Source organism: Stigmatopora argus, chromosome 15, assembly GCF_051989625.1.
Source record: "Stigmatopora argus isolate UIUO_Sarg chromosome 15, RoL_Sarg_1.0, whole genome shotgun sequence".
Taxonomy (NCBI): Eukaryota; Metazoa; Chordata; class Actinopteri; order Syngnathiformes; family Syngnathidae; genus Stigmatopora; species Stigmatopora argus.
The window spans coordinates 11823140-11848617 of NC_135401.1; the positions used below are offsets into that span (position 1 = coordinate 11823140).

General features: G+C 40.0%; 4 protein-coding genes across 7 annotated transcripts in view; 1 reads left to right on the forward strand and 3 right to left on the reverse strand.

Moving 5' to 3' along the window:
- LOC144089881 (zinc finger MYM-type protein 4-like) overlaps positions 1 to 2886 on the forward strand; it is a 28557-nt gene extending 25671 nt beyond the window's left edge. For all 4 annotated transcript variants that reach the window (XM_077621108.1, XM_077621111.1, XM_077621109.1 and 1 more), the window contains 2 exons: positions 722 to 860; positions 2363 to 2886. In XM_077621108.1, the coding sequence (XP_077477234.1) occupies positions 722 to 812 (91 nt within the window). In that variant the 3' untranslated portion in view covers positions 813 to 860; positions 2363 to 2886. The remainder of the gene's footprint in view (positions 1 to 721; positions 861 to 2362) is intronic.
- A 608-nt stretch (positions 2887 to 3494) lies between these two features.
- Positions 3495 to 6648, reverse strand: LOC144090184 (creatine kinase, testis isozyme-like). The gene is made up of 7 exons (XM_077621515.1): positions 6312 to 6648; positions 5334 to 5488; positions 5131 to 5263; positions 4343 to 4514; positions 4152 to 4275; positions 3897 to 4086; positions 3495 to 3819 (listed from the first exon to the last, which is right to left on the reverse strand). Exons 1-7 carry the CDS (start codon positions 6532 to 6534, stop codon positions 3641 to 3643), a joined length of 1176 nt encoding a protein of 391 aa, XP_077477641.1. The 5' UTR covers positions 6535 to 6648; the 3' UTR covers positions 3495 to 3640.
- A 44-nt stretch (positions 6649 to 6692) lies between these two features.
- Positions 6693 to 11603, reverse strand: LOC144090115 (creatine kinase, testis isozyme-like). The gene is made up of 12 exons (XM_077621435.1): positions 11389 to 11603; positions 11165 to 11319; positions 10967 to 11099; positions 9692 to 9863; positions 9502 to 9625; positions 9253 to 9442; positions 8840 to 9181; positions 8626 to 8780; positions 8087 to 8219; positions 7849 to 8020; positions 7656 to 7779; positions 6693 to 6911 (listed from the first exon to the last, which is right to left on the reverse strand). Exons 1-12 carry the CDS (start codon positions 11591 to 11593, stop codon positions 6693 to 6695), a joined length of 2124 nt encoding a protein of 707 aa, XP_077477561.1. The 5' UTR covers positions 11594 to 11603.
- A 52-nt stretch (positions 11604 to 11655) lies between these two features.
- Positions 11656 to 23160, reverse strand: LOC144090116 (creatine kinase, testis isozyme-like). Its single transcript, XM_077621436.1, has 15 exons — positions 22839 to 23160; positions 21776 to 21963; positions 20969 to 21123; positions 19419 to 19551; positions 17906 to 18077; positions 17707 to 17830; positions 16428 to 16617; positions 16174 to 16351; positions 15222 to 15421; positions 14995 to 15149; positions 13470 to 13602; positions 13218 to 13389; positions 12081 to 12204; positions 11814 to 11999; positions 11656 to 11730 (listed from the first exon to the last, which is right to left on the reverse strand). The coding sequence occupies exons 1-15, from the start codon at positions 22856 to 22858 to the stop codon at positions 11656 to 11658; spliced, it is 2205 nt and encodes a 734-aa protein (XP_077477562.1). The 5' UTR covers positions 22859 to 23160.
- Positions 23161 to 25478: the final 2318 nt, after the last annotated feature.

Consider the following 25478-nt stretch of genomic DNA (forward strand, 5'->3'; position numbering starts at 1 on the left):
TCACCAATATTTTCAACATGCCTTTGATTTGTAGACTACTAGTTTACCAAATCTTAATATTGTGGCTTACTTCACCCAAAATTTGATGTCCACTTAAGTGGACGCCTGGTCTTCATTTGATTAATGTTTTTAAAATTATTTGTCACTTGCCATAAAATATTGTTAATATTTTTAGTGTTGCATCGCTACTTTTTTGTCTCCCAATACCTTACCAACACTTTATGGTATCGGGCATTCCCAATATTGTAGTGATACCACTTTAAAAAAAAATAATAATAATTAAATTACTGTTATTTACTTCAATTTAAAGTAATTGCTATTAGAAAGCCTTCAAAGTCTTGTCTGCCGTTGACAACGTGAGATTTCAAATCCGTTTGGCAGCAAACGTACGAACAAACATGAATTCCCTGCCTGGCCTCCCACTTCATATGAATTGAACATCTACTCGTGATAAACTCATTGGAATTTACAGAACAAGAATGGTCGGAAACCACACTATATGATGGTGGCCATCTTGGGTAGGGTGGCCATCTTGGGTAGGGTGACCAGCGGTTGAAAACTCGATCTTGAAAGTACATATCATGCCGCATCGGCAGTTACGTATTAGCACTTGCCGATGCGTCGTTTTAGTGTTGGATAGGTATTATTGCAACACTACTCGTTTTCCCAAATATAACAATTTCAGATTTTCACTGTATTTCTTGTCTTTCTTTCCACACAGTTCCTACTGGTATACGTCTCACACACTACATCACACCATTTTACAGAGCATGCTAACTCGCATCTTGGCAGTTAAAGAGGTGCAGCGGTAACAGCAGGTGGCCTCCTCTCAGTCCTGGTTTACACTGACGAACATTATGGTAAGGCCGACATTCGAAGGATGTGAAATAAGCAGCCCGCCGCGCTCTCAACGACACAATGGAGAAACGGAACTCTTGGTCGCGCTCCCCTGAGCGGTTGCCTCCTTGGTCTTAAAAAAAAAAATCCACAGTTGTCCACATCTCAGTCTGTTTTTGGACTTGAATTTTCTTTTTGCCATTCGTGTTCCAACTTTTGAACATCAAATTTGATAGAGACGCAGATAATTCAAAGCTGTGCATTGTACATGCACCACGTTGTTTTATACTGTTGCTGATGCCCCCACCCCAAGTAAATAAAACAAATATATAACATTTTAAAAAACAACATTTATCAATGATGACATTGTTTAAAAGATGTGTTTTTTTCCATATTGTCAATCAAACATCATTGATGATCAAAAGCAATCCTCATCAGCCAATCAAAATGGATTTTACCACCATCTTTCCCCCCGACATTGTGGGATTATCTTCTTTTTACGTTTCTAGATCATGTCCCTTTGAAGGAGAACATGTTTTATCTTCATAACAGAAACATTTGCATGACAAACTACTTATTTATTATTTAGTTTAGGTCACACAAGATTTGTTGATAATAAGAAAATTCATATCCTCTAATGCAGTGTTTCCCAACCGTTTTTGAGCTGCAGCACACTGCAAAACTCTCGAGGTACACCACCAGCTAAAAATCTTTCATTAAAATGCCTGTCACCTGTATTCATTCATTTTCTGTACCGTTTACCCTCACAAGGCTCGCAGGGAGTGCTGGAGCCTACTTATGCCAGCCAACTATGGTTACCAGGCGGGGGATATATATAATTGTCATTTTCATCAAAGTTATAGCAATAGGAATCAAACAAACAAAGTATTAAGATATCAAATTTTCCTTGTGACTCAAATTTCTCATATGTTGAGACACTCGTATGTCAAGGTATTACTGTAATGTACTGATTTTATTCTCGTCCTTTTATGACTTTTTCCCAAAATTACGCCAAAAGCCGTTTTGTGATCACACAGACTTTACATCCACAATCAAATCAATCAAAGGCATTTGTCATTATACACAGCTGCGTATAACGAAATTGGTGGTGCTACTCCACAAAGTGCATGTTCCCAGTAAAAACATAAATAAGTAAAATATAGAAAGTCACGTCCGGGCAAGGTAATTTCTAAAATATTGCACAATCTAAGATATTGCAGTTATTGCACGTTCCGAAGTTATCGCACAGAAGTGATTGTGTGACGTGCTAATGCAAGTTCAGGGCCCTGATGGCTCTGGGAAAAAACTGTCCCTAAGTCTATTTGTCTGTGTTTTGTGAGACCTGTAGCATCTGCCAGAGGCAAGCAGCTGGAACAGGTTGTGAACAGGGTGGTATGGGTCCCTAACAATGTTACAATAATAACCAACAAAACGACTTGAATCTTGTAATATTACAATATAGACAATGTTTGTCATCTTTCAATTTGAGAATCTTGTAATATTACAATGTATGACTTCTTGGCAGGTCATTTCTGGCGGAACACCTGACCATCGTTCATGGCACACCAGTTGGGAAACACTGCTCTAATGCCATCAGCTGCTGAATGAGGGGGTGCGACAATAGATTAAACTCACGGTGCCTCTCATTTTTTGGATTGATGAATGCATCAGACATATTGCCGTTTCCACTTTCTTAATCCCTTTTGTGGCCTTAGTTTCAAAAGAGCACATTTGTTCCTTATTCTGCCTGTTTTGCTCGCAGTTCTCCCTCATACCTATTTTTTATTCCGTAAATCCATCCATTCCTAGTGTCATTTTTGCCTCATGTTTTGATTGGACTTTTTGATTTTTAACGTTCCTGTGGCTTTGCTCTCAAAGAGAAAGTCTTTTTTTAAAGTGTGTATATAAATGGTCTGTAAGGTTTAAAAATATTTTCAATGGTCAAACAATAAATAAGCAGCAAGATTTGGGGGTCTGCCTAAACATTGGATTGATCATTTCTATTTATATGTATTTTTTTTTCTAAAGGAATAAAGTCTGTTGCATTAATCTGGTTCAGTGCTACACCTCCTACTAGTGACAAATTAAGAAGTGACCAATAATCCAACAGGTAATTATCCAAAATGTGTAATAGATGGTCATGTTTTAAGTGCAACAAATGTATGTTTGTATGTTCTAAAACTGAGCACCCTTGTTTTAGAGCCTATACCAAATATTTTGTTTAATTGTGCATTATAGAAACTTTATTGCCTATACCAGGGGTGTTAGACTCGGGTTGGTTCGCAGGCCGCTTTAACGTTAACTTGATTTCACGTGGGCGTTTATGTTATCTTTTTTTTATATATATATTTAAATTTTACAAAATGATTTTTGAACTCAAAATAGAAAAAATGATTAAAAAATTACAATTATTGATTTAAAAAGGGGAAAATCTGGAAATTTAATATACATCTATACTCTTCATTTTAATTTCATCCTAAAACAGAAAGCCGGCATTCATGATTTACTTTCCTGGGCCACACAAAATGATGCGGCGGGCCAGATTTGGCCCCCGGGCTACCACTTTGACCCATTTGGCCTATACCAAATATTTAGTTTAATTGTGCATTATAGAAACTTTATTGGGGGACAGTTACAAAGTATTTGCACACATGGTATGAGATTGAAAAGGCTACCACTTTATTTCAGGTTCATCTGATAGGTTTCAGAACACTACAGAAGTCTTTCAAGAGAAGAAAATCAGAATTAAATGGTCACATGGCTTTGTGGTTATCTACTGATTATAAAGGAGTTGTCAGTGGTTCTACTTTTGGATCGGCATTAGGTCTTCAATACCCTCTTCCATCTCAAGCCTCTTCTCCATCTCCACCAGCACTTTGACTCCGTCAACTACCATCTGTACCAGCTGGACCTCAGTGAAGCCCAGTCTGTCGGCATTGGAAATGTCAAGAATTCCACTCTCTGTTTGGCTTCCCGGACAACCTGAAGGAAAAAAATCACTTCATTTTATGACCCATCTGAAAGTGACGCTTTTTGCGGCCCCGTCCCCAAAATTATACCAGTTCCGCGTTTCTCCAGCCTCAACCTCTTGAGAACCTCATCAAATTCACCACGTTTGCTCATATTGGGCAACTTCATATGCACTGCAGCGCGCATACCAGTTCCCACATTGGATGGGCAAGTCAAGATGTAACCCAAGTGCTCATTCCACATGATTTCAAACTCTTTCTCCTTCAGCTTGGACTCAACCTAAAAAAACAGATCAAAAGGTGAGATTTACCGTTACAGATTCACATGTGATTAAAATAACAAACCTCTTTGATTCCGCTGCAGAAGCGAGTAAACGCTGCCTTCAGGTTGCCACCTTTCTCAACGGTGACGACTTTTAGGTGTTCCTCCTCATTCAGCCACACCAAGAATGACTTTTCATCATTGTGCCTTTGAAGAAAACACATGAATGTGTCTTCTATGTTGATGTAGTTAAAAAGGGCTGCCATTTTCTCACCAGACGCCTCTGCCATCAGGCCAATCACGGGCCATCCCCGTGCTCAGCAGCAGAGGACAGGATGGCTTTTCAAATAGCAGGTGGTTCTCAATCATTTGCTTCTGATCAGGCTCTGAAAGGCTCTTCACTGCCACATATTTCCCTTTCAGTTCTCCACTTAGCGAACCAAGAACTGCAGAAAAATAATTATCTCTTAGTATTAAATGTTGATACCTTCTCCTGGCTCTATTTGCCCCGCACAAATGTCCTCACAATAGGATAACGCACGACCACTTGCCAACGAGTAGTATATACGCCATTCGCACTGACTAACGGGGGGAAAACACAAAAAATGCAACGCTCCGCCCAGTGCTCGTAGAGACATTACACGAGGGAGTTGCGGGGAGACAGTGCCCATGATGTTATTATGAGCAGCCTCTCGCGTCCGCTCTATGCTTGTATATCAAAATTTGTCTCGTATCTCAAAATAAATATCCGCTCAAAATTTTACTCGTATCTCAAATTGCCCGTATGTCGAAGTGCCACTGTGTGTGTGTATATATATATATATATATATATATATATATATATATATATATATATATATATATATACATATATATATACATATACACATATACATATACATATACATATATATATATACATATACATATATATATATATTGCAAAATGTCATTGGCAACGATAACAATGCTCATGTTTGAGTGCCATTGGGCAAATTTTACTTCATTGAACAGTGACCTAACGCCATATAGCACCATGTCAATATATTGTCACAACCCTACCTTCAACAATGGCCTGCTCAAGGAAACGCCTCTCTCCACGGGTGCAATGTGGCGGAAGACGGAAGCCTCGAATGTTGCGACCCGCTCGGACACGGGAAATCAAAACGTAGTTGGGATCAAGGTCATCGCCCCCCTTAAAAACAAACCATTTACTACCAACTCATACACAACGGACCGTCACGTTCAAGAGAAAGCATCTGTACCACAACATTCTCCGGGTTGGTGTCACTCTTGTGCACATCCGTTGTCTTATAACCTCCGTGTTTATCCTCGATGACAAGGTCCAGCAGCTCTTTGAAGACCTCGTATGACTCCTCATCGCCAGCTACGCAGCCCATAGTCAAATTGAATGGGTTACCTGGACACACAAACAGCAACATCATCAAACTAATGAGACAACCCGAACAGCAGATTCTCGGTATCGGTCCGATCTGGCTATTTTTAGCGTAAAGGATTTGTCACAAAATTGGATCCAATTCAGTAGACTTAACCAAGAGGAACTAAAATATAAACCTGTCTGTGAAAAAGTAAATAACCCCAATAGCCTCAAATGAAACCTTTGTTGAATTGTGTCAACTGTGCTGTAGTGGAGTTTTTGAGCATACATTGATTGACAGCATCTCAATTGGATTTACATCAAGGCTTTTAAAGTGCTACATGATTTTTAGAGCGCTGGGCAGGAACTGATGGCTGGATGTTCTCCCTCAGCATCTTCTGGCAAACATCAGAAGTCAATTCATTTTCCATCAGTCAGAGCAAGTTGTCCTGGTCTCGAAGAGGCATATAGAAAAGTTCTGGAAACCCTTTCATTTTTGGCTATTGCTATTATATTATTGGGCATTATTGGCGCTGTGAGCACTGTTTTTCTTTGGTCCTTATGTGACTTCTTGGATGAGTGTCCCATTCTTGGTGTATCTTGACCACTCCTGGGTGGGTTTGCAAAGTTCTTGGGTTTTCTCCTGGCTCTGGCTCCAATTTCTTTCTGGACTTTCCTTGGATCTTGGATTTCGTAGTCTTTCACTTTAGATCTTATTTGAGTGATTTCTTGCAATCAACAGTTGATTGATGATGATGATAGTATCATATGTTTGTGATCCCCCCTCTTTATATTGGATGTTTATTTACAATCTAATATGTATTAAAGTTGATTTTAAATGGAAAATAAAAGAAATACTTTGTACCTGGATTATCCACGCCTGACTGGATGACTTGGTCAATGGTGAAACCGTAAGGAGTTTTCCGATCGCTCAACGTTTTGTAGACATCCAGCGATAAGAACTTGGCAATGTAGTTGTTGTGCAGGGAAAGATCTGGAAAGTCCATCTCAGGACAAAGTTTCTTCATCTTAAGTTTACCGGGCATCAGACTGTTGATAGAACCACCCTTTTCCAGCTTCTTTTCCATATCCACCAACAACTTAACACCATCCACCACAATCTGGACAAGCTGCACCTCAGAGAAGCCCAGTCTGTCAGTGTTTGAGATGTCAAAGATTCCATCCACAGCAGCTGTGTCCACACCACCTGGCGGAAGAAGAATATTTCAGCGCACAGAAGGTATGGTCATGAAGAACATTGAACATTCTGCATACCAGTGCCACGTTTTTGGAGCCTCAGCTTCTTAAGAATGTCCTGAAACTTGGGGTGCTGGCTCAGCTTTGGAAGTTTCACGTGCACGCCGGCACGCAGACCCGTGCCCAGGTTGGAGGGGCAAGTCAGAATATAGCCGTGATGTTCATTCCACATAAAAGCCTCACCTTTTTCCTTAATCACATCCTCAATCTAAACAAAATAGAAATGTCATTTAGTCATTATCCAAGATTGTTGCCAGCCAACATGGCACGTGGACACTACAGGCAATCTGAGTCTGTTCAAATGGACTATTAGGTTTGTTTTGGAGATATGGGATAAAACCAGAGTACCCGCAAAAAAAACATTGAACCCTCGATCTCAAACCATGAGACATGTAACAACTATACTTTTTTTTACACTATGAATCAGAAAAGTCCTAGTCTTCCGTGTTTCAACTTTTCTGAGCCAACCTAACATGGCGGCTGAGTGGTTAGCACATCGGCCTCACAACCTGGGTTCAAATTCAGGTCGGTCCACTTGTGTGGAGTTTGCATGTTCTCCCCGGGCCTGCGTGGGTTTCCTCCGGGTACTCTGGTTTCCTCCCACATTCCAAAAACATGCATGGTAGCCTGATTGGACACTCTAAATTGCCCCTAGGTATGGGTGTGCGTGTGAATGGTTGTCCGTCTCCCTGTGCTCTGCCCCGACCTCTGTCTGGGATGGGCTCCAGCACCCCCCGTGACACGAGTGAGGATAAAGAGTTTCAGAAAATGATTGAATGGATGAATGAAAAAGTTACATTGAACTCCTTTTAGATGTAATAGTTAAAATTCCCGTTCTGTGAAGTGAACAAGTTACCATTAATGGCACTTAACCTCTTGAATACTAGAACATTGTAGATCGATATCCTCACCCATGTATAATGCATATATTCCGAGTATGTCATATTTTTACCTCTTTGAGCCCGGTGCAGAAGCGAGTAAACACATCTTTCATGTTGCCGCCTTTCTCCATAGAAATCACACGCAGATGGTCTTCCTCGTTAATCCACACCAGAAATGTTTTGTTGTCATTGTGCCTTTTTGAAAGAGACATCAGTTGCTTTCTTGTCTAAATGGTGCGTGAATCCATTACTCGATGGTCTTACCAGATGCCTCTACCATCAGGCCAGTCACGGGCCATCCCCGAAGCCACCAGCAGAGGGGACACTGGCTTGTCAAACAGGAAGTGGTTTTTGATGAGATCCTGCTGCTCGTCCTCTGTCAGCTTTTTCAAGGCATAGTAGGTTCCCTTAAACTCTCCAGAAAGTGCATCCAGAGCTGGAGGAAAAGAAAACCAAGTATTAATCCGCCGCCTGGCTTTTCGACTCAATGCCTGAGCCTTACCGCTAATACAAAGCTTTTCAATGGCTCGTCTTTCTCCGCGGGTACAAAGTGGCGGCAGGCAGAAGCCACGGATACTGCGGCCCGTTCGGACTCGGCAGCTCAGGACGTACTTTGCGTCCAGGTCGTTGTTCCACTTGGAAGGCAGAAGAGATGTTAGATTTTTGCGCATTAAACTTATTGTGGAAGCAATTACCGTATTTTCTCGCATATTGACCGCCTCCGCGTATAAGCCGGAGCCTTAAAATTGCCTTAAAATCATTGAATTTTACGATCTCTCTCGTATAAGACACCCCCTGATTCACAATTTTCACCAGCACAATTCTTGGAATTTATAAAGCAAGTCACGTGAGCATGCAACTAGGAATTATGTCCGAGTCTCTGGATGCAATGATAGCATGAGATGCACATTACGCAGGTATCAAGGCTGATATTTTAATGATACCAATGACAGCATTTTAGTGCCTTATCAGTACCGATACTAGTATCGATCAGTGCAAAAGTAATTACAATTCAATTTTGTTTGGTAAATGTCTCCTTACCCTTAGATGGTTTCCATCCAGGTCAGTCTTGTGCATGTCTCTTGGTTTGTATCCTGAATGTCGGTCCTGAATCACAAGGTCCATCAAGTCTTTGAAGACCTTGTACGACTCCTCATCTCCAGCAACACAGCCCACAGTCTTGATAAAGGGGTGACCTGTGCACATACGAGGAAATTCAAAATGCAGAAATGATTCCCCGACCAAGATTCTGTACCTGGATTATCCACGCCAGTCTGAATGATGTCATCTATGGTAAAGCCATTGGGGGTGCAACGCTGTCTCAAAGTCTTGTACATTTCCAGGGTTAGGAACTTGGCAATGTGGTTATTGTGCTGACTGAAATCTGGGAACTCGTCCTTTGCAGAAAACACAGTCAGCTGGCGGTTAGCTGGCATCAGGGAATCAATTGGTTCTTCCTTCTCCAGCATTTTCTCCATTTCCACGAGCAGCTTGATGCCATCGACCACTATCTGGACCAACTGAACCTCGGAGAAACCCAGCCTGTCGGCATTGGAGATGTCGAAAACCCCATCCACGGCGTCTGTGTCCACCCCACCTGAAGAAAAAAATATGATGTTGAAAATACTCCCAAAAATAGAATGAATTGAGGCAGAAGTTCGCAAGCACCAGTTCCACGCTTCTGGAGCCTCAGCCTGCGGAGAATCTCCTCAAACTCGGGATGCTTGCTCATTTTCGGTAGCTTAACGTGCACACCAGCGCGAAGACCGGTGCCCAAGTTAGATGGGCAAGTCAGGATGTAACCAAGGTGCTCATTCCACATGAAAGCTTCGCCTTTCTGCTTAATCGAGGACTCGATCTAAAACGGACAGTTAGCAGGTCACCGCTAAGAACATTTTGTAATCCTTTTCTACGAACCTCAGTGAGTCCACGGCAGAAGCGAGTAAACACTTCCTTCATGTTATGGTCTTTCTGCATGGAGATCACTCGCAGATGATCCTCCTCGTTCACCCACACTAAGAAAGTCTTGCTTTCGTTGTGCCTTTAGAAAGAAATGTACGTACATTGTTTTGAGTGGAAATGAACTCATGGGATTCAGATGCCTCACCATATTCCTCTTCCGTCAGGCCAATCGCGGGCCATCCCTGAAGCCAGCAGCAAAGGCGACACTGGCTTGTCGAAGAGCAGGTGATCGTCGATTAGCTGTTGCTGCTCCTCTTCAGTCATGTTCTTCAAGGCGTAGTATTTTCCCTGTAGGTCTCCACTCAGCGAGTCCAGGGCTAAATTTGCAAAAAATAAGTGTTTAATCATGCATTTATTAATCTCATCTCATTTTCTGAACCGCTTTATCCTCACTAGGGTCGCAGGGGTGCTAGAGCCTATCCTCAGCTGACTAAAGGCAGGGGACAGCCTGAATTGGTGGCCAGCCAATTGCAGGGCACAAGGAGACAACCATTCACACACACCTAAGGGCAATTTAGTGTCCAACCAGCCTACCGTGCATGTCTTGAATGTGAGAGGAAACAGGGGTACCTGCAGAAAACCCACGCAGACCCAGGGAGAACATGCAAACTCCACACAGGTGGACCGACCTGGATTTGAACCCAAGTCCCCCACTGTGAGGCCGACATGCTAACCACTCATCCACCAGGTCAGCCACATTTATTGATGATACCATTGTAACCTTCTGACTACCAGGAAAAAAACTGTTGTCCAATTACATTTATTTTGAAATTCCCCAATTTGTGAAGTAATTGGAATACTGCATAAGAAATTTGCTATCATTAGCTCATCAAAGCTCTGAATGTCCTCAATAGAGCACAAAATGCGATCGGATGCACTGGGTGGGAGATATTTAGGTTTACAAATGTCCTCTACAGAGCACAAATTTGAACTACTGGTAGCCAGGAGGAAATTATTACTCACTTTAATACAAAGGAATTGCTATCATGGCTTGGGGAAATTTTTGGAAGTAGCCCATGGGTTCCTTTATTAAACAATGACATATTTTTAAGATTTGTGGTAGTATTTCAATAGCAATGTAGGAGGAACCCTAATGTAGGGATAGGGCACCTATGGCTCGCGAGCCATATGTGGCTCTTGATAGGTGAATATGGCTCTCCGCTAACTTGTGAGGTAAAATATGGAAACTTTAGTGTAACTTTAAACATTTTTTCATGACTTCTGCCTGCATACTCATTGATATTGATTGATTAGGAACAGCGCCACATGTCAAATAATTCAGGGACTTTTTAACTTCGGCTCTCAAGGAATAGCATTTGAAAATATCAATTATTTATGGCTCTGTCAAAAAGGTTCGCAACTCCTGTTCTAATGTATTTCAATTTTTGTTGTAATAATTTGATGTAAATCCGCTGTTTACCTTCAACAGAGAGCTTCTCAAGAGCACGCCTCTCTCCGCGACTGCACAGTGGCGGAAGGCAAAAGCCGCGAATGCTGCGGCCTGTTCTCACTCGGGCGCTCAGAACATAATCCGGGTCGAAATCGTCACCCCCCTAAAGTAGAATACAGAAAAAAAATTGTAATAGAAATATCGGGTAATAGTGAAATGCTGCCATACGTTGAGATTCTCTGGATTGAGATCCGTCTTGTGATTGTCTTTAGCTTTGTAACCTTTATGTCTATCTTCAATCACAAGGTCCAGCAGATCCCTGAAAACTTCGTAGCACTCTTCGTCTCCAGCCACACAGCCAACAGTCATGATGTAGGGATGGCCTATAGATGAGATAGCGTATATTGAACAACCATAGGGGAAAATGTACATGGGTGAGTTTGTTACAGTACCTGGATTATCCACCCCTGTCTGAATGACATCGTCAATTGTGAAGCCATTGGGGGTCGTACGATCCTTCAGCTTCTTATACATCTCCAGAGTTAATAGTTTGGCCATGTGGTTGTTGTGCTCAGTGAGATCTGGGAACTCGTCCTTAGCCGTCAACCCCTTCAGCTCAATGTTGCTTGGCATCAGGTCGTCGATGGACTCATCCATTTCCAGCCTCTTCTCCATCTCGACCAGCACCCTGATGCCATCGACCACAATCTGGACCAGCCTCACCTCGGAGTAACCCAGTCTGTCAATGTTGGAGATGTTAAAAACTCCATCCGTGACAGCTGCGTCGCCGCCACCTGATGGATAGATAAAAGATCTTGAGGTCGCCGGTGGAAATCAAGTTGCTAATCAAGCGGAAACCATGTTTACCTGCACTCACGGCACGTTTTTTGAGCCGGAGTCTCTTGAGGACCTCATCAAAATCTGGGTGCTTGCTCATGTTGGGCAGCTTCACATGAACACTAGCCCGTAGACCAGTTCCCAGGTTGGAAGGACAAGTCGCGATGAAGCCAAGGTGCTCATTCCACATAAAAACATGACCTTTCTTCTTGAACAAGGACTCCATCTAAACATTCATCGACTGTCAAGTCTTCCCAATGAATTATAGGTGAGTTAATATTTAAATTTCAAAATAAAAGTCAATAACCTCAGCGAGTCCATCACAGAAGCGAGTGAACACTTCTTTCATGTTGCCTCCTTTTTGCATGGAGATCACCCTCAGATGGTCCTTCTCATTCACCCACACCAGAAACGTCTTGTATTCGTTATACCTTTGAAATAAAGGGTCAAGACAGTTGAAAATTTGGTCATTTCAAATTTCACTCATGGCCTTTATTACTTGTTTTTAATTCTGAATCATTCTAATCTGTCTTGGGGAAAAAAACATTTGAATCATGAATCATTGTATTTTTTAACCACATGATGGCTACATTTTTAATATAAAGCATAAGGCGAACATATATTGATAATTAATCATTTGTATCTAAATTTAAATGAGTCAACAACAATTAAAAAGGCCCAAAATAAAACATTAACGAAAATTTAAACAATATAGAATTTTAAATTTTCCATATTTTTCCCATTTCCTTGTTTTTATATATGTATATATATTATATATACATATATATAAACATACACATAAATACATACAGATATATATACATATATGTATATATACACATATATGTATATATACATATATACATATGTATATATACACATATACATATGTATATATACACATATACATATGTATATATACACATACATATACACATATACATACACATATATATATACATATATATATATATATATATATATATGTATATATATATGTATATATATATATGTGTATATATATATGTGTATGTATATATGTGTATGTATATATGTGTATGACCTAAGGCACTTAGATGATTCAAAGAAAAAAAAATCTCTATATATGTATATATATATGTATATGAATATATATGCATGTATGTATATATGTATATATATATATATACATATATATATGTATATATATATACATACACATATATACATATATACATACATGCATATATATTCATATACATATATAGAGATTTTTTTTCTTTGAATCATCTAAGTGCCTCTGAATGTTTAGCTACCAATGCTGTTGCTAGACGTCCAATCCATTAATTTAAAAGGGTGTATGATTGAATGTTCATACCCTCCCACACAAAATGGATTGGATGTCCGGCGCCATCAATAGCGGGTAATGAGTTCTATTTTATCTCAATTTGTGCATGAAACCCACCAGACGCCTCTGCCACTCGGCCAATCACGAGCCATCCCTGAGGCCAGCAGCAAAGGGGACACTGGCTTTTCAAACAAGAAGTGGTCGTAAACCATCTGCTGCTGCTCAGCTTCAGTCATGTCCTTCAATGGATAGTATTTCCCTTTCATGTCTCCAGTCATTGATTCCAAAACTGCAAAAGTATTTTTTTTAATGTTAATACTAGTAAAGACTTGGGATCACTTGCTTATGATTTCAGGGGCCGTTCTTTACCTTGGATTGTGAGCTTCGCCACAGTTCGTCTCTCTCCACGACTGCAATGCGGTGGCAGGCAGAATCCACGGATACTGCGACTAGTGCGGACACGGGAGCTCAAAACGTAGTTAGGGTCCAGGTCCTCACCTCCCTTAGGGGGCAAACAAACATTATGAGCTGCCAATGTGACAATATGTTATGGTCATATATCGCGATAGTTGGCATCCCAAGAGACTATCGATATGCTCACTCCAAGAATCGATATGTGGTTTGAAAAAGAGGTCAGTTTTTGAGAAAAGAATCAACAGGTCCCTGCCAAAATTCCCCCCACTCTCGTTTTGTACCCTGCAATTACCCAACATGTGACCATGGAAGTTGCCCAAAATGTAATTGCCTGCTAATCTAATTCATTTAAACAGGGATATTTTACTGGCAATGCTCAGGCTTTTTTAAAACTGGGAATGGCAAAGATGAGCATTCATTACTAGTCTTTCCATTTAAATGAATTTAATGTGTTGCTGTATTTATTACCCAGTTTAAATGAATTTGATGCCTATCATTGTCAATTCCAGGCAAAGCATTAAGACAGTCATTTAAATTTACATAGTATTGATGAATTTATTTACAGAAAATGTGCACTAAAATATTCATTTTCTAGAACATGTGTCGAAGTGGCGGCCCGGGGGCCAAATCTGGCCCGCCGCATCATTTTGTGTGGCCCGGGAAAGTAAATCATGAGTGCAGACTTTCTGTTTTAGGATCAAATTAAAATGAAGAGTATATATGTATGTTAAATTTCCTGATTTTCCCCCTTTTAAATCAATAATTGTACATTTTTAATCAATTTTTTTCTGTGTTTTTAGTTCAAAAATCATTTTGTAAAATCTAAATATATTTTAAAAAGCTAAAATAAACATTGTTTTAGATCTATAAAAAACTGAATATGCAGGGCTTTTAATCCAGTTCTTTTTAATCCATTTAGAAAAAAAACTAATTATATCTAAAATGGTCCGGCCCACATGAAATCAAGTTGATGTTAAAGCGGCCCACGAACCAACCCAAGTCTGACACCCTTGTTCTAGAATATCTCATCTCATTTTCTGAACCGCTTTATCCTCACTAGGGTCGCAGGGGGGTGCTGGAGCCTATCCCACCTGACTTCAGGTCAGAGGGGACATCCTGAATTGGTGGGCAGCCAATCGCGGGACACAAGGAGAAACAACAATTCACGCTCACACTCATACCTATGGGCATTTTAGAGTGTCCAATCAGCCTACCATGCATGTCTTTGGAATGTGGGAAGAACCCGGAATACCCGAAGAAAACCCACGCAGGCCCGGGGCGAACATGCAAACTCCACACAGGTGCACCAACCTGGATTGAACCCAGGCCTCCCACTGTGAGGCCAACACGCTAACCACTCATCCGCCGGGCCGCCCCCTTTCTAGAATATCATAGATTTATTTCAGGACCCCCGTATCGATAATTGTATTGCTATCATTTCCTACTTTTAGCACTGTATGTTAGTCTGTCATGATGGTACCTTCAGTTTATCTGAATTGAGCTCAGTCTTGTGCTTGTCTGTTGGCTTGAACCCTCCATGTTTGTCCTGAATCACAAGGTCCATAAGGTCTTTATAGACCTCATATGACTCCTCGTCTCCAGCAACACATCCCATGGTCATGACAAAAGGGTCACCTGCACACATGATCATTGTGTTATATAGTTAACAGTGCAAAGTTGAATGAGGACAAAGCCATGTTACGCTACCAGTATTGTCCACGCCTGTCTGAATGACATTATCGATGGTGAAGTCGTTAGATGTAGTGCGCTCCTTGAGTTTTTTGTACATGTCCAAGGTTAAATGCTTGGCCATGTAACTGTTGTGCTGACTCAAGTCTGGGAACTCCTCTTCTGGTGTCAGCTTCTTTGGCTCGGGCTGAGGCTTTTCCTCAGCTTCTTTGGTGATACTAAACAAAAATGCATGAGACCATGAGTTCAACGAGGGATTTTTTTCCCGACCTTAATATATGACGGTGGTCTCGAGGGGCCAATTGATGCCTAGGGGACAATATTTGGCGGCGTTCATATATACTATTATGTTGCCGGTTCAAATTTTCCACAGGGCATTTTTTTTTTTAAAGGAAAACAAAATGGTAATTTTAAAGAATTTTAAATCCTGAATTGAGAATATATTTATACATTTTAGATCAAATGACTGCATTACAAGAAAATCAGTAGTAATATTTAATTTTCTGATGCATGCTACAGGTGTTTTCAATATAAAGTTCCCCATTCGATTAACTACCACAACACAATCTGTACTGGCAGTTCATATCATCTCAATTTCTGAACTGCTTAATCCTCATTAGGGTCACAGGGGGGTACTGGAGCCTATCCCAGCTGACTGCAGGCCAAAGGTCCAAGTAGATGGACAACCATGCACTCACACCCATGACTAGAGGCAATTTTAGAGTGTCCAATCAGCCTACCATGCATGTTTTTGGAATGTGGGAGGGAACCGGAGTACCCGGAAGAAAGCCACGCAGGCCCAGGGAGAACTTGCAAACTCCACACAGGGACATGACCTCGATTTTAACCCAGGGCCCCAGAGCTGTGAGGCCGACGCGCTAACCACTCGCGCCACCGGGCTGCCCAATGGCAGTTAAGCTAATGCTAAAGACAGAAATGACCACTGTGCATCCTTGGATTTGGGTTCTACCTCTTTTCAGATGGCATGAGGGCGTCAATGGGCTCTTGTATCTCCAGTCTCTTCTCCATCTCTACCAGCACCTTGACTCCATCAATCACCATCTGCACCAGCTCAACTTCAGAGAAGCCCAGCCTGTCAGCGTTTGAGATGTCAAAGACTCCACCCACGGCATCGGTGTCCACACCACCTGTTTGGTATCAGACTATTTTTTATTTCCAATTCAATGAAATTTTTCTCACTCCACCAGTTTTTAAGGGATATACCAGTTCCACGTTTCTGGAGCCTCAGCCGTTTAAGAATCTCCTTAAAATCTTTGTGTTGGCTCAGGTTAGGAAGCTTGACATGTACACCAGCGCGCAGACCGGTGCCCAAGTTGGACGGGCAAGTCAGGATGTAGCCAAGGTGCTCGCTCCACATGAATTCTTCCCCTTTTTCTTTGAACAAGCCCTCCAACTTGAAAACAAATACCAGGACAATCATCAGTGTAGCTAAAATCATGGCCGGAATTCTAACATCTCTAAGAATAGTATGAAGTTAAAAACAAATGCTCTGATTGGTTGGAAAACAGGTCCGGTTGTACCCCACCTCCTTATAGTTAGCAGGGATCGGCTCCTGCACCCACTATAACCCATAAAAAGTGGTATGGAAGATTGACACAAATTAGCCATTAGAAATAAAATCACCTGAACAGTAGAGAACTTCTAATTTTAAAAATAGAAAGGAATTTATTACCAATTTATCATTTTTCGAACTGGTTATCCCCACAAGGGTTGCAGGTGGTGCTGCAGCCTATTGTAGCTAACTATGGTGACCAGGCAGGGGACCCATGAATTGGTGGCTACCCAAGGAGGAAGACCACCATTCACGCTCACACTCATACTTATGGGCAATTCAGAGTGTTCAAACAGCCTAATGCATACCTGTCAACCTCTGCCGATAACTGCCCTTATAAATGATTATGATTCCCCTTCCAAACCCCAAAAAAACCTTACAAACACTGTACGAGTCGTACGGTGTTTGTAAGGTTTTTTGGGGGTTTGTAAGGGGAATCATAATCATTTATAAGGGCAGTTATCGGCAGAGGTTGACGGGTATGCTAATGTATGTTTTTGGGATGTGGGAGGAAACCGCAGTACATACGCAGAGAAAAGCCACGGAAACCCAGGGAGAACATTAAAACTCCACACAATAAGGACCACCCAACCTGGGATCGAACCCTCGACCAGAGAACTGAGACCAACGCGCTAACCCCTCATTCACCCTTATATTACTGATGCCTTCTTTTAAAAAATACATTTTTAAATTTGAAAATATTAATTTTCTATCATTTTCTTTCTATTAATCTATCTATAAATATTTGGGATTTTTTCTTGCCCAACTCACAGGCTGCCATGGGCAGGGATAGACGTCCGTTCCATGTTGACTGGGAGGGCTGGCAGTGAATTAACACTTCCACTCCTCCCAGTCAACATCGATTGGACGACTAGAGCCGTAATGGCAGCCAAAGAGTTACATGTGAACCATCAACGAGTTAAATGCTACCTGTTTGAGTCCATTGCAGAAGCGAGTGAACACGTCCTTCATGTTACCACCTTTCTGCATGGAGATCACGCGCAGATGGTCCTCCTCATTCACCCAAACTAGGAATGTCTTGTCATCATTGTGCCTTGAAAGTAAAAGACGCATTAACGACCACGCGGCCAAATTGGGATTTTTCCACGGGAGTCGTCAGCCTACTCACCAGATGCCTCTGGCATCGGGCCAATCACGCGCCATCCCTGAAGCCAGCAGCAGCGGAGACACAGGCTTATCAAACAGCATGTGGTCGTCAATCAGCTGCTGCTGCTCTTCCTCGGTCATTTTCTTCAAAGCGTAGTATTTCCCTTGCAATTCTCCAGTTAAGGCATCCAGGGCTGGAAGTTAAGTTTAATTATTATTGATTATGTTGATGTCCCTTTTGAGTTGATATGGATTATTATCAGCATGAGAGTAATTTAAAATGGAAATGCTGAGTCCAACTCTTGAATCATGATACAAAATGTCAATATACGCAATTATCTCATCTCATTTTCTGAACCGCTTATCCTCACTAGGGTTGCGGGGGGTGCTGGAGCTTATCCTAGCTGAATTTGGGCAAGAGGTGGGGACACCCTGAATTGGTGGCCTGCCATTCGCAGGGCACAAGGAGACAAACAACCATTCACGCTCACACTCATACCAAGGGGCAATCTAGAGTGTCCTATCAGCCTACCATGCATGTCTTTGGAATGTGGGAGCAAACCAGAGTACCTGGTGAAAACCCGCGCAGGCCCAGGGAGAACATGCAAACTCCACATAGGTGGACCAATCTGGATTTGAACCCAAGTCCCCCACTGTGAGGCGGACACGCTAACCACACACCCGCCGTGCCGGTCTTAAATTTTAATTATGCATAAAGAAATTTTGATAAAATATCATTTCATCAATATAAACTATAAATCACAATTTTTTTCACCGTTTGGCTGAGCCTGCGACTTATATCTTTATACTATTCTATACTTATATCTATTATTATGCAGAAAATGATTAGTCACGTTTAAATAAGTAACCCATTCCCGTAGAACACAGGCAAAGTAGCGGCCCAGGGGCCAAATCTGGCCCGCCGCATCATTTTGTGTGGCCCGAGAAAGTAAATCATTAGTGCCGACTTTCTGTTTTAGGATCAAATTTAAATGATTATAGATATACATTACATTTCCTGATTTTCCCCTTTTTTAAATCAATCATTGCAATATTTTCAATCCAATTTTATTTCTTTTGTGTTTTTCGTTCAAAGCGCATTTTGTGAGATCTAAAAAGAAATATAGATATTTTCCGTTTTCCACTTTAATATTGACCATAATTAAAAAATATATTTTGTTTCCATTTGAAATGAAAAACGGTGATTAAAAGAAATTTTCCATTACTAAGAAAAAAAGCTCAAATAAACATTGCTTTAGATCTATAAAAACTGACTATTTAAGGGCTTTTGATCCAGTCCTTTTAATCCCATTTAAAAAAAAAAAATCTAAATATTAGATCAAAAATGGTCCGGCCCACATGAAATGGCGTTGACGTTAATGCGGCCCGCGAACCAACCCAAGTTCGAAACTCATGCCGTAGGAGAAAATGTATTGAAGTATCAAGTGAAAAAAGCAACTGACCACGATCTTGAAAATGAACTTGTCACCATCTTTGTGTAAATATTTAGATTGGAAGTTGGAAATCCTGATTACCTTCAACGGAGATTCTCTCCACAGCACGTCTCTCGCCACGGCTGCAGTGTGGCGGCAGGCAATATCCCCGAATGCTTCGGCCTGTTCGCACACGGGTGCTCAAGACATAGTTGGGGTCCAGGTCATCACCTCCCTTAGGCAGAGAATTTGGTAACATTTCATTATTATGTGTCTTATGACTATCAAAGGACTGTCATGATCTTGACACTATTCACATTCTGCAAGGCTTTTTGTGATCCAAATCAGGTTAAAAAAAAGTAGATTCTAAATCTTTAAAAACAGATCCCAGTCAATTTTTAAATGAAATGTTCATAATCGTTGTACTTCTCGACATTTGACATAATTAGGCACATTCCCTGCACTAGTCAATATACCAAGCAACATATAGCATCATCAGCACAACTTCATTTTTTACATACAACTAATATAAAGATGTAAATAATGAATAATAAAACAATAATCAAATCTCATCTAATCATTTTTCAAGATTAAAAAGTGCCCCTTATTGAAGTCACCAAGTGAAATAGTAAACAACAGTGGCTATGAAATTAGCAGTCGTGGTGGTTCAGCTTCAAAACAAAACACTTTGGCCTATTTGAACCTATACTTTATGTTAATGTACATGTATGTAAATATACATACATATATGTAAATATGTAAAATCTTACATATTTACATATATGTACATTAACATAAAGTATAGGTTCAAATAGGCCAAAATGTTCTATACTTTATGTTAATGAACATATATGTAAATATGTAAGATTTTACATATTTACATATATTTTCATTTACATAAAGTATAGGTTCAAATAGGCCAAAGTGTTTTGTTTTGAAGCTGAACCACCACCACTGCTAATTTCACAGCCACTGTTGTTTACTATTTCACTTGGTGACTTCAATAAGGGGCACTTTTTAATCATGAAAAATGATTAGATGAGATTTGATTATTGTTTTATTATTTACATCTTTATAGTATTAGTTGTATGTAAAAAATGAAGTTGCGGTGATGATGCTATATGTTGCTTGGTATATTGACTAGTACAGGGAATGTGCCCTAATTATGTCAAATGTCGAGAAGTACAACGATTATGAACAATATGTAAAATCTTACATATTTACATATATGTTCATTAACATAAAGTATAGGTTCAAATAGGCCAAAGTGTTTTGTAGTGTTGTGCATACCACAAGAGCAAGGAGGGTTCCAATGACAAAAACACGGCCACAGGTGTGCAAGCACAAAATGGCGTTTCCAATGAATGCTTATGAGATGTTATGGAGTGGTGACTAACATTTACAGTTAAAGTAGGAGGGTGTTGAACGAATGTTCATTCGCTGCCACCCTCCTAATTTAAGTGGATTGGATTTCATATTTTCGACTTTCCCATAAGGAGTCGCCAGCCACAGTAAATCCACTTTTCACCCTGTCTTTTGCATCCTCCTCCCCTTTTTCAGTCTTATTTCAATGCAAAAAAACACTGTCTTATATTCGGGCCAATAGTCATAGTGATGAACCATAAAGAATAGTCAAATGTAAACAATGGTACCTTCAAGTGTTCTGGATCAAGGTCAGTCTTATGGATATCTGACGGTTTGTAACCTCCATGTCTTTCTTGAATGATGAGGTCCATCAAGTCTTTGAAGACTTCATATGACTCCTCGTCGCCAGCCACGCAGCCCACCGTCATGATGTAAGGGTGACCTACAATCATCGTTTTGGACAGTAATTATAAAGTGAACCTACTAATCTCACATTAATGCCAATTAGCACGTGGGGCGGAGCAGTTTATTTTCATCCCAAAAAGTTACACCATAAATGGCTCTAGACGTCCAATCCATTTTGACTGGGAGAGATGAATGAACAAGATGACCATTCACAGCCAGTTTCAGTGAATTGGACGAGTTATTAGTTAATTTAGAGCCACTTTTTTAATTCTAGTATAGGGTACTCTCAGGTCCTACCCGCTACATTTTGGAACATTTCCTATTGATTTTTACGGACTTAGCTTATTTGTTTATCGCTGACCAGTTGATTTTTGGGCATTTCCAGGTTCTTCCTGGTTTTAGGCCATTTTTAAGTTTTGACAGCAGACTGGCAAATGTGATTGCAGATAAGAAATTAAGCCAAGTGCAGTAGTACACACAATTTAAACGGCTGGTTTACTTTGGAAAATTAAAATATTTAACTCTGTACGTACGGTATGAATGAGCTACAAAGTACCCGTCAGGCAGAACAACCCCGGGCCCCGGATCGGACCCCCTAGTAGGCCACAACTAGCCCGCAGGCCATTCATTTGACACCACTGCCTTACGCACCCAAACAAACACTCACAAAAAGCAATCAGATGTCATACCCGGATTATCCACTCCGGTCTGAATGACATCATCAATGGTGAAGCCGTTGGGGGTACATTTCTCCCTGAGTTTGTTGTACATGTCCATAGTTAACAACTTGGCCATGTGGTTGTTGTGCTGGCTCAGGTTGGGGAAGTCATCCTTCACTGAACGCTCTCCCAGCTGAAGGTTGGCCATCCCATCAGAGCTAGAAAAAAATGATCAAGAGGCCAAGACTTTGCATAATTCAACACGTGACATCACAATCAGTCCTTAGATATGTATGTTGTGATATATTGTGACTAATGCCTTTGATGGCCCAGGTGTCCATCAGCCTGTTACTTTATAATAATGAAACATTTTAAATTAACTCAATGATTCTAACTTTGGTAGTAAAATGTATATAAAATGGAGGCACAGAATATTAACATTTTCTATAAAGGTGTGCACTATAACATCAGTAATAGAAAATTTGGTGATTCTTTATTTTTGTCTAGTGTAAAATATTCAGTCAAATATCTCTTAAAAACTATCTGACTCACACTAATAATCTCAAATTATGTGGGTTGGGATTACCATTTATGTATACACTGGTTTAGATAATGTAATGACGCCAGTTCTCACTGTTATTTACATAAATCAGTCAATTTATGAACCCCACAAACCTTGCGAGGAGAAGCATAACGGAAAATGAATTAATTCATATATTTATGAATAAATATTAGACTAAATTAAATAATTGACTGCCTTTGACTCACAACCATGCTCCCATATGCAATAAATGGGACATTTACTAGTGGTTAAACTCATTCCAAGTGTTTTCATTTCATTCTTAAGGGCCACATGGTTAGATCTTCAATGTTATCAAATGAATTTTCAATATATACCTTATTAAAATGACAATAAAAAACCGAAATTGCCTCTTGTTAAAGGGTTAAATAGAACATTTCAGTTTCCTACTGATGGGAAGTAACATTTAATATGTCGTAGTAATAGTAAATAACTTTCAGGCTTCCAAGACTACCAATAAACACAATTTACTACATTTTAATGTCTTACAGATGGGCAATATTGCGCACTTACACTTCAGCATTATCTGACATGTTGCCGTCGTCTTTGCAGGTCCAACACTAAGAATAACAATTCTTCCGGTCGATTTGGAGGGATATTGTGTGAAATAAAAACTGAAATAATAACTTTTCTGGTCGATCTTGAGGAATGTGTGATAGACTGCACAGGCAAAGGCGTCCTGCGGAGTGTATAGAAAACACGTTAATATGCGTCTTTCCCAACCTATATAACCGCAACGTCATAAATACGAATGGTACAATAAACGAGACACGAAACTACGAGGGCGATCATCCAAAGGCATGGTTTGCTTCACGTTCACTTTGGGTAAAGAACAAGGCGTTTAATTCGTATTTGTGACGGATGCTTTGAGCATTAAGAAAGCTCATGACGCATGCGTAGTGCCACTCAATTTCACTAACTCAGTAACTGAACACGTAATTGTTTGATTATTAAATATATATCCATAGTTGCAAACTGAATACTGAAAAGGTTGTTAGTGACAGTGATACCTTGCTGGAAAATCCAGCATTAACCAGTATGTTGTTTTTTGGTACTGGTCTACTGGTACTGCCTTTAAGGTCAAATGGATTGGACAGCCATTGGTGTCAATAGCAGCCAAAGAGTTCAGCTATGTGAGGTTAAAAAAGATGTAGTTATTATAATTTGTTTCAATTTTTAAAGTATTTTTATTTTTATTTACATTTTTTATTTAGAATTACTCATGGCTGATTAGAATTTGCGGATTAAAATTGTCATTTTAAATTTAATTTTAAAAATATTCTTATCTAGAATGTTTAATGAATGATTTGGGAATTTGCATTTTTTCCACATTATTTTCACTATTTAAATTGTTGTTTCTCACTCATTCAGTACCAGCAAAACCATGTTCCCAGTTGTCACCATAACCAGTACCAGTGGCGGTCCGTGCATTTTCCCGTAGCGCCTTCAACGTATCAATCCAACCCTCAAAAACTGTTATGGCTATAAAACCTCTACTGCAGCTACAGCTGCGACACATAAAAAAATCAATAAATCAATGCGCAAAAATGGGGTAAAATCTACTTCCTAGCAGCATTTCATGATTAAATACAAATACTGGAGCTTTTCAGACATTAAAACCAGGCCAGGGGGGTGATTTTCCCGGGAAAATACAGCGATGAATGTCAATGGTGTACGGGCAAACATTGCCCGAAAATGGGGTAAAATCCAGCCGAAAACAGCATTTATTGATTAAATACAAATACTGGAGCTTTTTAGACATCAGAACCGGGCCCGGAGTATCATTTCCCCGGTAAAAAGACAGCGATGAACGTCGATACGTCCATATACGTCCATACGTGAAATGGCAAAAAATGCACTAAAATGAGGCAGCAGAGCCTGCAGAACTGATTGTGAAGGCTTTGAGGCAGGTTTCTGACCCTGGCAACAAATAATGACTGAAATGTGATTGGTTAAATGCTTAAATATTAAAACACACATCTGGAAGCAGTGCAACCAGGGGGAAAAGCAATGAAAGGAAGCTAACAGACCATTTGGAATTATTTAATAAGTATTGATGGACAAAATATAATATATGATTCAGATATTTCTTAGGCCAGCAGAGAAGGCCACTGACCAGTACCGAAAACACAATAAAAACAGCACATGCAATTAGCACCTCGATGGTCATTTCTATATCCTACGTTAAATGTGAGAATGCTGGTTTACGGCACCTAAACCAGTTTATATAAACCAGTACATGCACATACCACAACATTATGCTCCACCATTAATCCAGTATACCTGGACCAGTACCTTCATGATGATCAGTTGAAAATCAGAACAAACCAGTGTTAACCAGTTTACATCAGCAAAAATTAAATGCTGGTTGATACTGAATTTCCCAGCAGGCTAGAAATCAAATCAATTCGAACTGACTGGAATTGAGTAATGATGTCTCACTGCCAATGACGGCACCAGACGTCCAATCCAATTCGACGGGACTGACCACATGTGGTACGCGGGCTCCCTCTCGTGTACATGAAATAATTAAATCTTCAAAGTTACAGGATAATAACCTTGATCAAGTGAAAAAAATAACTTGACAAAAGTGTAGTAGTGGATAAAAAATGTATCTTCTCCGTCATCAGATGCCTAAGAAATGCATATACTAAATACTTACCTTATTTTGTCTTTAATTGCTTTAACATTTTTGCACATTTGACCATTAAACTTTGTGTATTGTTAACATGTTTATTTCAGATTCTTTTAGATCTATTTTCAAACATTTTCCCCAGTTAATATTTATTTGTAACTTTTACGTTAAATCCTCAGTATGGTTATTTATTTTACCTTTTCTGCCTTTCTTTGTTTTTGTTATTGTTTTTAATTATTTTTATTGTTTACATTTGAAAGCCGATTATTTTTAGGTGCGTACTTGTGTAAATAGTGGGTGAGCGCTGCGTCGTTATATTTATTTAGTTTATGTTGTTGTTGAAACAAATACACCATACATATTTGCACATCCACGCATAAAGACGACTAAACGACCACAAAAAATAAAGAAAATAATATAAACACTGAATTTATTAATATAAAACAAACAAAGTACCATATTCCAAAGATGTAAATATATGAAGGCGTTAAATTGGAACAAATACTACTGTGCACGAA

Excerpts from the sequence above, each read along its gene's own strand:
- LOC144090184 (XM_077621515.1), bottom strand. The coding sequence starts at position 6,534 with ATGGAAAAGAAGCTGGAAAAGGGTGGTTCTATCAACAGTCTGATGCCC. Across the intron at positions 4,515-5,130 it reads TGAGCAGGCCATTGTTGAAG|TTCTTGGTTCGCTAAGTGGA; the intron begins GTAGGGTTGTGA and ends ATTTTTCTGCAG. Across the intron at positions 4,087-4,151 it reads TCTGCAGCGGAATCAAAGAG|GTTGAGTCCAAGCTGAAGGA; the intron begins GTTTGTTATTTT and ends CTGTTTTTTTAG.
- LOC144090115 (XM_077621435.1), bottom strand. The coding sequence starts at position 11,593 with ATGGATGAGTCCATCGACGACCTGATGCCAAGCAACATTGAGCTGAAG. Across the intron at positions 9,443-9,501 it reads TCTGCCGTGGACTCACTGAG|ATCGAGTCCTCGATTAAGCA; the intron begins GTTCGTAGAAAA and ends TGTCCGTTTTAG. Across the intron at positions 8,021-8,086 it reads TGAAAAGCTTTGTATTAGCG|CTCTGGATGCACTTTCTGGA; the intron begins GTAAGGCTCAGG and ends CTTTTCCTCCAG.
- LOC144090116 (XM_077621436.1), bottom strand. The coding sequence starts at position 22,858 with ATGTCAGATAATGCTGAAGT. Across the intron at positions 16,352-16,427 it reads GCTCCAGAAACGTGGAACTG|GTGGTGTGGACACCGATGCC; the intron begins GTATATCCCTTA and ends GATACCAAACAG. Across the intron at positions 15,150-15,221 it reads GACAGGCGTGGACAATACTG|GTGACCCTTTTGTCATGACC; the intron begins GTAGCGTAACAT and ends TCATGTGTGCAG.